The sequence below is a fragment of the Chiloscyllium punctatum genome, chromosome 25, assembly GCF_047496795.1.
Source record: "Chiloscyllium punctatum isolate Juve2018m chromosome 25, sChiPun1.3, whole genome shotgun sequence".
Classification (NCBI taxonomy): Eukaryota; Metazoa; Chordata; class Chondrichthyes; order Orectolobiformes; family Hemiscylliidae; genus Chiloscyllium; species Chiloscyllium punctatum.
Genome location: NC_092763.1, coordinates 46462933 through 46478133, shown reverse-complemented (window position 1 = coordinate 46478133; position 15201 = coordinate 46462933). Strand labels below are relative to the sequence as shown.

Genomic DNA, 15201 nt, shown 5'->3' with positions numbered 1-15201 from the left:
CAGCATTGGAAACAGCTGTTGCTTTATGTTTATATTGAAGTTCTGTTCCTTGAGAACAGCTGACAGGATACAAGATTTTTGAAGCACAACAGGCTTCAGACAGATATTACACTTTAGTACAAAGCATTTGTGCATAGAGACCTTTGTTGCCCAAAATGACATAATTGTAAGATGCTTGTTTTTATTTATAAAATCTGCTTTTATGCGATACCATTTAACACTAACAGCTTTAATATGCAGTTTTATATTAAGGAGAACAAATTCAGGTTCTTCAATGCATCCCAGTAACTTAAGTCCCTCATTCCCAGAACCATTCATGTAACTTTTGTTCTGCCCCTCTCTATTTATAAAACCTAGGATCCTATCTTTCTCTTCTTGCCTTGCCACACTCAACAATTTGTGCATATGCACCTCTGGATCTCTCTGCTCCTCAACTCCATTGGAACTTTACCTTGTCCTCTTAACCAATTATACCTTTTATTGCCTCTCTTTGTTCCAACTGGATCATTTTTCAACGCCACTCACCTGCATTCTGCTGACACGCCCGCACAGATCCCACTGTCACCATCCCTGCCCCCAGAACCCTGAGTGGAACACCATCCCTGCTCATGACTCCACCCCCATCCCCCCCACCTCCACACCCACTCCAGTAACCGGCCCCGCCTCCACTCCCAGCTCCACACCCATACCAGATCCCAACTCCCAGCCCTGCCAAGTTATCACCATCCCTCCAGACCTCCCCCTCACTGAGGACAAACGATCAGTCCTCAGCAAAGGACTCATCTTCATCCCCCTCCGCCCACGCATCAATGAATTTAATACACGCCGTGACGTCGAACAATTCTTCCGTCGCCTCCACCTCCAAGCTTATTTTCACAATCAGGAGTCCAGCCCACCTTCCAAGGACCCCTTCGCCCACCTCCAACACACTGCATCCACCTGGACACCCTGCACTGGCCTATTACCCGCCCTCGACCTCTTCATCTCCAACTGCCGCCGGTACATTAACCGCCTCAACCTGTCTACCTCCCTCCCCCACTCCAACCTCTCACCCTCGCAACGCGCTGCCCTCCAATCCCTCGGCTCCAATCCCGACCTCACCATCAAGCCAGCAGATAAAGGAGGCGCAGTGGTAGTCTGGCGCACTGACCTCTACACTGGTGAAGCCAAACGCCAACTCAAGGACAATTCTTCTTACTGCCCCCTCGACCATGACCCCACACCCCATCACCAAACCATCATCTCCCAGACCATGCAGAACCTCATCACCTCAGGAGATCTCCCACCCACAACTTCCAACCTCATAGTCCAGGAACCCCGCACTGCCCGGTTCTACCTCCTTCCCAAGATCCACAAGCCTGAACATTCTGGCCGACCCATTGTCTCAGCATGCTCCTGCCCGACCCATTGTCTCAGCATGTTCCTGCCCCACTGAACTCATTTCTACCTACCTCGACAACTGTCCTATTCCCCCCTAGTCCAGGAACTCCCCACATACGTTCGAGACACCACCCACGCCCTCCACCTCCTCCAAGACTTCTGTTTCCCCGGCCCCCGATGCCTCAAATTCACCATGGATATCCAATCCTTCTAACCTCCATCCGCCATGACCAGGGCCTCCAAGCCCTCAGTTTCTTCCTCTCCCGACGTCCCCAACAGTACCCTTCCACCGACACTCTCATTCATTTGGCTGAACTGGTCCTAACCCTTAACAATTTCTCCTTCGAATCCTCCCACTTCCTCCAGGCCTAATGGGTAGTCGTGGGCACACGTATGGGCCCCAGCTATGCCTGTCTCTTTGTTGGCTACGTAGAATAGTCGATTTTCCGTAATTACACCGGCACCACTCCCCACCTCTTCCTCCGCTACATTGATGACCGCATTGGCACCACCTCATGCTCCCACGAAGAGGTTGAGCAATTCATCAACTTCACCAAAACATTCCACCTTGACCATCTCTGACACTTCCTTCCCCTTCCCGGACCTCTCCATCTCCATTAATGACGACTGACTTGGCACCAACATTTTTTACAAACCCACCGACTCCCACAGCTACCTGGATTACACCTCTTCCCACCCTACCTCTTGCAAAAATGCCATCCCGTATTCCCAATTCCTCCGCCTCTGTCGTATCTGCTCCCAGGAGGACCAGTTCCACCATAGGACACACCAGATGGCCTCCTTCTTTAGAGACTGCAATTTCCCTTCCCACGTGGTTAAAGATGCCCTCCAACACATCTCGTCCACATCCCGCATCTCCGCCCTCAGACCCCACCCCTCCAACCGTAACAAGGAAAGAACGCCCCTGGTGCTCACGCTCGACCCTACCAACCTTCGCATAAACCAAATCATCTGCTGACATTTCCGTCACCTCCAAACAGACCCCACCACCAGAGATATATTTCCCCCCCCCCCACCCCTTTCCGCCTTCTGCAAAGACCGTTCCCTTCCTTGACTACCTGGTCAGGTCCACGCCCCCCTACAACCCACCGTCCCATCCTTGCACTTTCCCCTGCCACCGCAGGAACTGTAAAACCTGTGCCCACACCTCCTCCCTCACCTCCATCCAAGGCTCTAAAGGAGCCTTCCACATCCATCAAAGTTTTACCTGCACATCCACCAATATCATTTATTGTATCCGTTGCTCCCGATGCGGTCTCCTCTACATTGGGGAGACTGGGCGCCTCCTAGCAGGTCACTTTAGGGAACATCTCTGGGACACCCGCACCAATCAACCACACCGACCTGTGGCCCAACATTTCAACTCCCCCTCCCACTCTGCCAAGGACATGGAGGTCCTGGGCCTCCTTCACCGCCGCTCCCTCACCACCAGACGCCTGGAGGAAGAACGCCTCATCTTCCGCCTCAGAGCACTTCAACCCCAGGGCATCAATGTGAACTTCAACAGTTTCCTCATTTCCCCTTTCCCCACCTCACCCCAGTTCCAAACTTCCAGCTCAGCACTGTCCCCATGACTTGTCCTACCTGCCTATCTTCTTTTCCACCTATCTACTCCACCCTCTCCCCTGACCTATCACCTTCATCCCCTCCCCCACTCACCCATTGTACTCTATGCTACTTTCTCCCCACCCCCACCTCCTCTCACTTATCTCTCCACTCTTCAGGCACTCTGCCTGTATTCCTGATGAAGGGCTTTTGCCCGGACCGTCGATTTTACTGCACCTCGGATGCTGCCTGAACTGCTGTGCTCTTCCAGCACCACTAATCCAGAATCTGGTTTCCAGCATCTGCAGTCATTGTTTTTACCTGGATCATTTTTCACTTTGTCACTTGTCTATCCATTCCATCAGCAGACCTACATTCTCTTGAAGGTTTATCAGTACCCTCAAATGTTTGAATCTGTCTACAATTGTGTCCTGTACACCAAGACTAGGTTATCAAGATCTTTTAAATACCTAGTACTGACACTTAAGGAATCCTGCTGTATGCCTTCCACTAATCAAACAAATTCGAGGTTACACCATTTCCTTATACTGTCTTCTCATATCAACTGGAGTGATAGAAAAGCTTTTCCAAATGATTTCAGTGCCTGACTGGGGCAGAACTAATTTGCTTTTTGTTTTGCAAATGTCACAGAATAACAGTAAGGAAGTCATGCTGCAAATAGTAAGGTCTTTGGTGAGAATATGGCTGCTGTACTGCATGCAGCTTGACTTCTTTAATGAAGGAAGGATATATTTGCCTTAGAGAAGGTGCAGTGAGACTCTATTAGATTGTTTCTTGGAATGATTGGGCTGTTCTATGAAGTGAAATTGAGTACAATGGACCCATATTTTCAAGAGTTAGAAGTTGAGAGGTGATCTCATTAATTTGCATGAAAATATTAAGAGGCCTAGTCAGGGCAGATGCTAAGAGACTGCTTCCCCCAGCTGCACGAAGACTCAGAGATCATAGTGCCAGGATAATAGATTGACAATTTATGACAAGAAATGTACTCACTCAAAGAATACTGCATTTGTGGAATTCAGTATTCCATAGGTTTGTGGATGCTTAGTCACGGAATACATTCACGACTGAAGTCAATCGATTTTTAGACAAAAACTGAATCAAGGGATTTGGGAATAGTGCAGAAAGGGGTAGTTGAGACAGCAGATCAGCCATGATCTTATTAAATAGCAAAGCATATTCGTGAAGTCTCCATGAACTACACCTGTTCCAATTGTTTTATTTTAATACCCAGAAGTGATTTTTTTTCTCTATTACCAAATCAGCTGTCATTTTAAATTCTTATGCTTCACCCTTCATTGTTGACCAGCTGGAAATTATATTGATAAAAATGACAATTTAGCTAGCCAATCTTTCGCAGCATAACAGCTGCTGATGCTCGCTATTGATGCTTAGCTGTGCAGAATAACCAAAGTAATTGATGGTTGTCAGTAACTATTGAACTAGATTCCAAAAATAAAGATGCCCAAAATTAAAAACAGCAGACAACTGGGAGAAGGCAAGTTTAATCCAATATGATTCGACAATACTTGGTTCTTTAGTCCTTTTCCACCTGACTGTGCAAATCAATTCAAAGTAATTTCCTATAAATTGATTTATTTAATGTGGAGTCAGAATTGCTCAGGTGACAGAGCATCTATTTGAAAGACAAAACCAACATGTTTTAAACCCTTATTTCATTCCTCAAAGGTTATCAAGTTGTCATAGTTGTCAAGTTGTCAAAGTCTAAGTCAAAAGAGTGAATGCCCTACTTCAAGATTTCAGCACATAATTTAAGCTAAGTTTAGTCATAAAGTCATGCAGCATAGTGCTACAGACTAGGCCCGATCCCTCAAACATTTCAAGAAGGCAGCCCAGACTTTGCTAGTTGTTTTAAGCAGGTGTAAAATGGATATTCCAGGAGAAATGCCGTTGGTCAACCCATTTAGTTTTAAACGAAACAGAACTTATTTACAAGAAAACTGAATGAGAAAAAATATAGAAAACAGAATACCGAACAATTTAACCTCTTTGAAAACCCAACAGGTCATTCCAACTTAATGATGCTGTTCCAAATACTTGCAATCATCCCCATAAACACCCCTTGGCACAAAAGAAAAAAAATTAAACACAGGTTCTTACAGGATAGAAATCAGAGAGAGAGTACAGGCAGGACCAGCTTCTTTGCGTCCAGCAGCATTTTCCACACTACTGTTAAAAACCAAACTGAACCATACAGAAGCCGAGCTGGCATAACTGGCCACTCCACTTTCATTGTACAAGTGTTTTTCTTTTAAAACTTGAAAGCCTTCTGCCTGAGTCAGTATCTGTTAGATATTATCAAACTGGCTCTAAAACCCTTCAACCCCAGATGTTTTGGAGTCTGTGTTGTTTATGACCTCCCTGGAAAAAAAGGCCAAGGACAGCATAACCTTGTTAAAGGAGCAGCTTCATCACAATAGAAACAAGTCAACAATGTCTATACCGATCAACAAATACCAAACTACACTAATCACATTTACCTGTATTTAGTCGATAGCCTACAATGCCTTGGTGTCTTAAATGTTATGAGTACCTGCCTCCACCACTCTCTCAGGCAGCATGTTCGATATAACAATCTCAGATCTCCTCTAAAGCACTTAGTCTTCACCTTAAACCTATTCACACTGGTCTTAAATATGTCTGCCATAGAAAAGAAATATTCACAATCTATGATGTCTATACCTCTCGTACTTTCATATATTTCAATCAGATCCCTCCTTCAGCCTCCACTGCTCCAAGGAAAACAAACCCAGCTCCATCCTCTCATAACTGTCTTTTCATCCTGACGAATCTCCTCTACACGTTCTGCAGTGAATTCACGTTCTTCCGATAGAGTGGTGACCAAAACTACACATAATATTCCATCCGTGCCCTAACCAAATGTTTTATAAGGTTGTAACAAGAGTTCCTTGCTCTATATTCTTATACTCTGGCTAACAAAGGCAAGCATACCAAATGCCTTCTTCACCACTTTATCTACCTGTTCTCACATCTTTATGGACTTGTACAGTAAGGTCCTTTTGTTCCTCAGTAGTCAATCACGACCAATCACTGTGGATATCCTTCCTATATTGGACGTCACAAAATGCATTACATCATCTTTAACATCATTAATTTCCATCTGACATTACTCTGCCCATTTTACCAGCTGATCAACAGCAGACTGCAGCCTGATACCATCCTCCTCACTTTCAACATCACCACCAATTTTTGTGTCATCTGTATACTTTATTATATCTTCTACATTCACATCCAATTTATTTTTGTTTTTTTTTAAAACAATGACAGTATTCAAAGAGGAGCAAGAGAGTTTCCTACAGTGGCCTAGCCAATGTTCATTCCTCAGACTAGACTGGATGATCTGGTCATTTACATCATAACTATTTTGGCAGCTTGCTGCACACTAAATGGCTGATAAGGTTCTTTAATTACAGTTGTCACAATACTTCAAAAGAAAGAAAACACTTGCATTTATATTGCACCTTGTGATCATGAATGAAAGCATTTTGCAACCAACTAAGTACCTTTGAAGTATAGTTGTTGTAGTATTGTAAGAAAGTACTTCATTGGTTGCATGCAAAAATATTTTTGACAACCTCCTATCAAGAAAGATGCTACATAAATTATCTCTATTCCTTTTTATTCCATTAAGTTCACACAAAGTCGTTTCTTCAACATCACTAAGTTAATTTCAGTGAATTACTTCAAATAGTCAGACAATTTTTGAATAACTAATTACAGACTATAGGAAACTTAGACCCAGAAGGGCATTTATCTGCAAATCCAGCCTAATGCCAGGATATACACAGTGATTGGTCGTGATTGACTACTGAGGAACAAAAGGACCTTACTGTACAAGTCCATAAAGGTGTGAGAACAGGTAGATAAAGTGGTGAAGAAGGCATTTGGTATGCTTGCCTTTGTTAGCCAGAGTATAAGAATATAGAGCAAGGAACTCTTGTTACATCCTGTTTTGCAACAGCTCTTCTTCCATTTTAGATTTAATCACCTTTCCTTTAAAAATGAAATAATCTCAGTTTCAACAAACCTCTTAAGGCAAAACATTCCACATTCCATACCCACTGTAAAGAAAACTGGAATTATAAAAAGTCTAGTGATGACCATGAATCCATTGTCAATTGTCAGCAAAATCCATCTGGTTCACTAATGTCCTTTACGGAAGGAAACTACCATCCTTATCTGGTCAAGACTACATGTGACTCCAGACCTATTATAATGTGGTTGACTCTTAACTGCCCTCCTGGCAATTAAGGATGGGCAATAAATGCTGGCCCAGCAAACGAGGCCCTCATCCTGTGAATGAATAAATTAAAAAAAAAGAAATCTTAATTCTCCAAGTGTTAATTTTAAACTGATGACTTCTCGACACTTACTTTTCAGCCAAATAATCTATCCCCGTTCAAGGACATTATTTTGGATGGTTGGGCAAAGTGTGTGCTGAGTTTACATCTGAGGGCTGCTGGTGCTAAAATAAGATTCTGCTCAAATGATTTAAAAAGCTGTAAAGGGAAGCCAGTAGAACTAAATTTTGAAAGAATGAAATCATGTGGATGGACAGATCATCTTCAAACAAATCTAGCCTGTTTTCGTGATGTTATCTGATGATCCAGCAATGCAAATGAACTGAAACACACCAGTTTGATGGCTACACGTAAACCTGTTGATGTGAAAATCACTAACTTTTAACAATAATATGAGAGTTACATTACCTGTTGGACTTGACTGTAAAGGGATGTGAGAAGACCCTCTCTTTGCTCATCTTGTCCTTTCAGGCAAGTCAAAACCAGAGAAAGAAACGGTTGTTGGCTTAGCAGAGACATACTGGACAGAGAAAGTAAAGATTAAATAGAACATATTAATGTTAATATGACCAAACTCATTTTGTATTAAAATTAATATAACATGGAATGTTTCAATGCATTGAATGGAATCAATGTGGCCCAATATGAAGTATGCAACTGAACTTTGGAAGGCACCCCTTAAATGCAGATACATATGGAAATGAATGACACTGGTTTAATATTACACTGAATGTGTGAAAGTACAGTGCACCATCGTGACCATTGATTTATGGATAATTCGGTTTTTGGTGAAGTACATAACACCACATTGTTGCTAAAAGGGAGGGAAGAAGGAAAAATTGAAAATTTGCTCAGAGAATAACATACAGGCAGCTCATCAAATCTTAAGAACAACTCTGGATATAGGGAATAAATGTTGGTTTTCTGACAACAACTAAATCCAAAAAATGATATTTCCAAAAAGAGAAATGAGGACTGTTCTGTTGCAATTTAGACACCATTATTCAAATCAACAGCTTCAATGTAATCTAATATCACACTGACTGAGATACAAGGAAGTGCATTGCAGAATCATGACATGTTTTTAATGGATGGTTGTGATCCTGGTTAAATAGAGATCTGCCCTTTTATACTAGGCTGCAGGGCATTCTTCCCAGTATTGTGCTGCAATGCACTGGGTAGATTTGATATTGGTTAAAGCATAAAAACACCTTGAGGCCACAACAGCATAAATAATATTAAATGAGTTAACAGTAGAAAGCTGACAGCGGGGACAGCAACAAACTAAGCATATCCATTGTTCTGACTACTCAATAAAACGTTAATAATCCATGTTTACCTTTTCTGCTTCTGCCGGTCTCGTTCTTTCCGTGAGGATGACCCTAGATGTTGACCTTTCTCCAATTCTTCACCAGCTGCTTTCAGTACATGACCTTGGACAGATGTTGGCAATTTTGCAATCAATGGCGCCACCAGCCAAACACCCGTCCGCTCTGATGAGCTATATATAATACAAAAATAAAAACAACAAGCATACATATGTATATAACCTATAATTAGATGATCTTGATGCATGGAGTTCGAATGAATTCAACAATAGACCATCTTTCAGTAGCATGACCTGGAGACCATAAGAGGAGAGTTCAGTTAACAGATCCTAGGAGTTTGGAGACAAAATTAAAACAAAACTCTCCTCCTTTAAGACAATCATTAGAATTTCTTTAAATGAATTCTTGGTCACTTTTCCTAGTATCACCTTAAATAATAAAAGCAGAAATACAGTAAATACTCAACAGGTCTAGCACCATCAATAGAATGCAGAAGTTATTTATGTTGATTGCCTTACAAGTGTACCAGCTTGAAACACTAACGTTATGTTTCTTTCTCCTCAGACGCTGCCAGACCTGCCGAGTATTTCCAGCATCTATTTCAGATTTCAAACATTAGCTCCATTTTACTTTTACTTAAATATCTGGTTTTATGATTCTGCAAATTTTGTCTGATACTATTGTGATGATGATGCTCCTTTAACAAGGTTATGTTGTTCTTGATTTTTTTTTCCCCCAAAAGGAGTTGTAAAAGATAGAGGTTCTGACTTGACTGGGGTAGGGCCATTTTGATTATAGCTGATAGATATTGCCTAGGGCAACAATTGCAAAAAAAGACTTTTACGATTTAAAAAAAAACACTTGTACACTGAAAGAGGAGTGGCCAGTTCTCCCAGTTCAGAGATTTTTCTATTTGGTTTAGTTTTTGCTGGGGACCCTGAGATGCTGCTGGGGGGAGAAAAAGGAGGTTCCACGTTTTAGCCAATGATCCCTGACTGATCCTCTCTGTAATCTCTCTCTCCCCTGTAAGAACCTATGTTTGAATTTACCTTTTTGTCAAGGGATGTGTTTATGGGATTTTGCAGGAAATTGGAACAGCTCTTTGTTAAATTGTGGAGGATATCTTGCTGGTTGGATTTTCAATTAGTTGTAAATCTAAATTCTGTTTATTTTGTTTTGTTTTATTTGGTAGTCTCTAAATAAATTCTGTTTTATTTAAAATGGAGTGGTTTGACCAACTGCATCACTCTTGGAATATCCAACTTGCACCTACTTAAAACAACTAGAAAAGTTAGGGTCTGGACTACCTTCTTAAAATGTTTTGAGGGAGATCTGGCCTGGTCCATAACATTATTCCTTTGAATACCTTGGAACATTAGGCATATTATAAGCAATATGTAATAATCCGCTAGATTACAGACTCATGTACCACTTGACATAGCATCAAGTAGATCAGAAAAGGAATTAAATGCAAAGGATTAAAAGTTCGGAGTGATATGAAAAGGAAAATGTTTTGATTCATGAGGTAACGATGTCAGTACGGAGAAAGAAGAAAGCTATTCTGTTGGGATCAGTTCATTTCACATGGGGCAGGATCAATATTCTTTAAAATAATTAGAGTGATGAATAGCTACTCGTGAGGGTGATGGGATTGGGTCAGGTGAAGAAAGATTTAGAAATCTGAAGAGAGATTGAGGCATTAGAGCAGTGTACCGAATTTTAGTAGGGAGTAGAAGGTGTGGATAAGATGGGGATGCAGTTGGCACGGTCAACTAAATGGCTAGAAGGGAAAATTATGGCATAATTGATGTTTGGCAACCTTATGTAATTAAGATTGTGACCTGGAAAAGTATAATAAAAAGGCAAGGAGAGTTCTTGAGGTCCATTTGTAGTGTCCTACGTACCCCAGAGGTATATTGTAACAGAACCAACAGGTTGATTAGATATGTCTATAAAAGGGATGAGAGCAGCTACAGTAACTATTGGTCCCTTAAAAGCAAAGACAGGAGAAATCATTCTGGGGAAATAAGGAAACTGCAGAGACATTTAAAATATTGTGTGTCTATCATAACAGAAGACAAATTACATAACATAATAGATGTTCATTAATACATATTGTAACAAAAACTGTTAATAAGAATTAGGAACTCAAATCAAATAATATTTGCAGAGAAAAAGTACTGGAGAAACTTGAAGTATTAAAGTCTGTCAAATACCCAGAACCAGTCGGCCTATCGCTGTAAAAGAACTGCAAAGAAAGTGGACATACTGCTTATTTTTCAAAACTCTCTACGTCCTGAATACTCCCAGCAGACTAGAAGGTAGAAATATAACACAGCCATTCAATAGTGAAGGGGAAAAAAAGAACAGGCCCATTGGCAGAACACCAGTTTCATACAAGTAGTATAATAAATTATTAAGGGATTATTAGAAAATCATTGTATTATTAAAGTTTCATCAAACAGAGATCATTGCTCGACAAACTTATTCGATTTTTTAGGATGTAATTAGTATGATAAATAAAGGGCAACCTGCAGCATATTTGATTTTCTAAATCATTTTCTGGCCATCAAATGTCCAGACTTACTTGCAGTTTAATATTCCAAAGGGCCAGTGGCGAGAGACTGGTTCATTAGAGGGGATGACTGAACAATCAAGAAAAGGAGAAGGAATAAAATATCTGAAAGAGACACAACTATGCTTTCAATTTGAGCTTAATCTCAAATACTACAGAAGATGTACAGACCATCAAATTACAGTCTGTTCTTTTAAGACGTGATACTTGCATTCTCATGCAACCTTGTGTTAAAGAAAATCACGCAATAGAATAATGGTGCTGATGAGAAAAGCAGGGTTGGGGCAGACCACCAAAAATAGTAAAAATTGAAACAAAAAATAATTAGCCTAACACAAATAATAGCACAGCCAAAGATTGTTTCTTGGGAGCTGGTTTAAAAACTACATCTACATTTTGCTGCTTTGCTATCTTTCTTCTTTCATTAACAAGCTGTTCATAGGGTGTCAGACAAGACTTTAACGCTACCAATTGGTATCCTCCTGCATTCTGCATTGTAGTTATTGTCTTCAAAGAGCTGCAACTGCTTCTGAATTGCCCTCAGGATAGAAGAGAAAAGAGAAGTGGAAAGTTCTCATGGTGCTGCATCCTGAAATTCATAGTCTTCATCTGGAACTTCAAATTCCCCCACAGCGACAGGTTGTTGTAGATCAGTTTCCACTTCTTCAAATCCAACTTGCTTTGCAAGAGCAACACAATGTTCTTTGATTGCTGGAAGCTCCTCTGATGGTTCAACACCTTGAAAATTATGAAGTAAATCTGGGAGAAGCTTCTACCAAACTGCATGTCGGCAGTCCTTACTGACATCACCCCAGGCCTCCACAATGATGCCATTGGCATTCTTAATGTTAAAACTGTTCCGAACTTGAAGAACACTGCAACTACTGAGGGGGATAATGAAGATAATCAGCTTCCTGAATATGTGTCTTAAATAATAAACTTTAAAAGCTGCTATTGCACCCTAGTCCATGGGCTGAATGAGAGAGGTTGTGTGCGGAGGTAGAAATAACACTGCGATGTTTTCAGTAAGCTCACCAATGGTGGGAAGATGGCTTAGTGCATTGTCCAGAACGAAGAGAATCTTGAAATCCAAATTTTTTTCTCCTGCAATCATTTCTAAAAACATCCTCGAAAATATCAACAATAAGGTCAGAACAAATTTGTCCTGTCATCCAACCTTTTTTTGCTTGCCTTGAACTAAACACCTAGAGTGAACTTAAGGTAACCTTTCAAGGCTTGTGGGTTGGCAGAGTGGGACACCACCATAGGCATAAGCTTTTAGTCTCCACTTGCATTGGCAGCCAACAGCACAGTCATACGATCATTTGCGACCTTAAAACCTGGAGCTTGTGCTTCATTCTGAGAAATGTAGGTTCTGGATGGCATTTGCTTCCCGTATAAACCTGTCTCAAGCAAATTGAAATTTTGATCTTAGATGTAGCTTTCTTCCTCAAACGATTTTTTCACCACAGAAGGAAATGGCAACGCATGTGCCTCGTCTGCACTGGCAGCTTCGCCATATAACTTTATGCTATGAAAAGCAAAGTGGTTCTTAAATCCAGCAAACCAGCCACTACTAGCACTGAAGGCAGGCACACCTGGAGGAATTTCAGCTTTTTTCCTTAGGTCTTCATAAATTGATAAGGCTTTCAGTTTTATGGTGAGAAAGGTGGTCCTAGATTGCTTTTGTGATTGATCTTCTATCCACAGACTTAGAAGCTGCTCCATCTCAAGTTCCTTTTCTCACGATCGCCCAGACTTGTTAGCATTCAGACTTGTCCAGTGATGCAGCTTGCTTTAATTTGTGCAATAGCCAACGGGAGTTCACATTTTTTTAAAAATCGTTCATCAAATCACCAATCGCATTACAGCCAAATCGCATTTACAAAACATGCGTTATAGGAGAATGACCTGCATCTTGATTACTATTATTGTCTTATGGCTAAGATCATGTATGCAGGAAAAGAACTTCCACTTATATACCCAAATACATTCCTGCAAATTGCAAATTTACTTCACAACCCAGGAATTATTTTCAAACTGAAGTCATTGCTTAATAGCCAAATGCAGCATGTAATTCATGTACAGCAAGGCGCTTGAAATAATGGCCAAGTGCTGGCATAAGATTTTTAAAAAGTAATATCGGTGAAGATAGTAACGCTGGCTAGGAAATCAAAAGATCTTCCATATTTGGAATAGTATCTGAACTGGCTGGCACAGCTTTGGTTTAACATGCTATACCAAAGCAGGTAATAAGAGAATACACAAATTTTACCATTTCCTTAGTCTCTTCTCATGAAGTTAAACAAACACAACCTTTTATAAGAAAAAGACTAGAAAAAGCAGCATCTGACTGTATAAACATTTGCAATACGATTTAAAAATGGATGATGTTTGTAACTCATTTCAGGTACAATTAATCATCAGCATGATATGAATATAAATACCTTATTCAAACTGAAAAACTGAGTATCATAATTGGAGTAAAGTATATGCACATCTGGTTGATGGTCTGTAGTGTTGTACTCATGTGAGGGAAGACCCAAGTGCAACCTTCAAGACAATTAGTATTGAAGGCCCTGCTTTGAATCACCAAACTTGACGCACTCAAAAAAAATCCAGAAAATTTCAAAATGTGAGCTGCCAAATGATCAAAAGGTCTTCTAAAAACTAATATCCAGTATTAATTACAATGGGGAGAAATGCTGTGTGGGACAAATTTACGCAGCAAAGCCGTTAAGCTCCTCTCTGGACTTAAGGGAATAGGTACTGTTTTCTGAAGCAAAGACAAAGTCCAGAGCCTGTGTTGCCTAGTACCAAGGTCTAGGCACCAGTACCAAGGTTCTCTTCTGGGCTGGAGAGGAATTTGAAGAAAGAGAAGAAGGATCCAGCTATTGTGGTCCAGGGAGGTACCAACAATATGGGCAGGAATAGGAAAGAAGATCTGCTGAGAGATTATGAGTATCTTAACAATGAATTAAAAAGCAGAACCACAAACTTCCAGATTACTACCTAAGCATGTGCAAATTGGTATAGAGTAACTAAGATTAGAGAGATATATGTGTGGCTCAAAGGATTATGTGGGAGAAATGGGTTCCAATTCATGCAGCACCGGCACCAGTGCTAGGGAAGAAGAAAGCTGGGAGTCAGGGAAGGAAGATATGCAGAGGAAGGTGTTCAATTGAAGGAAAGTATAAAAATCAAAAAGAAACCAAACAGCAGTAGTGAAGAGACAAGTGATAATCTGAGTGTAAGGGGAGAAAAGAGACAAAAATTAAAACCAGAATAAGTAATAGTGGTTAAACAGTCAAACACTTAACTGTTTTATCTGAGTGCATACAGTAGTTTCAACAAGGTAGATGACTTGACAATACAGTTAGAAAATCAATCAATCAATAGGACTCGACAGTTGTGATTGAGATATTGTTGAAAATGTGGGCATGCACCTACAGTACATGGATTGTAGCACTTCAAAAGATAGCTTAGCACCACCTTCTCAATGGCAACTGGGGACAGGCAATAATTGCTGGCCAGTCCCAGGAATGAATTAAAAACAAAGTAACCAAAACCGGGACTCATTATTCAAGGGGATTAACATTCTGGAAGAATAGACTAAAAAGGGAAAGAAGGTTGAATGGCTTGGCTAGTAAATGACTGTATTTGTGCTGTGGTGAGTAGTGATATAGGTGCAACAGATCATGATTTTGAATCATACAAATAAGGAACAGCAAAGCAAAGAAGTCAAAGGAGAGAGCCATCCATAAGTCCCCAAAGAGTTGTGTCACTGTAGGACGTAGTGCAAATTGGGAAATAGTGAAAATATGTAACTATCATGAGTAATTTTAATTTGCATATTAACTAAACAAACCAGATGGACAAGGGTAACAAAATACCAAATTTGTAAAGTGCATCAGGGATAACTTTTCAGAGTCATGCATTGCGCAACATATTAATAGATTTAAAATAGCCTGTTCCTGGATGTGTAGTG

The 15201-nt window shown here is 40.7% G+C and overlaps 1 protein-coding gene across 1 annotated transcript in view; it reads right to left on the bottom strand.

Annotated features, from left to right (window-relative positions):
• med12 (mediator complex subunit 12) overlaps positions 1–15201 on the bottom strand; it is a 184903-nt gene that overhangs the window by 37423 nt on the left and 132279 nt on the right. The window contains exons 30-31 of the mRNA XM_072595208.1: positions 8650–8811; positions 7719–7830 (exon numbers count right to left, since the gene is read on the bottom strand). Of these exons, the coding sequence (XP_072451309.1) occupies positions 7719–7830; positions 8650–8811 (274 nt within the window). The remainder of the gene's footprint in view (positions 1–7718; positions 7831–8649; positions 8812–15201) is intronic.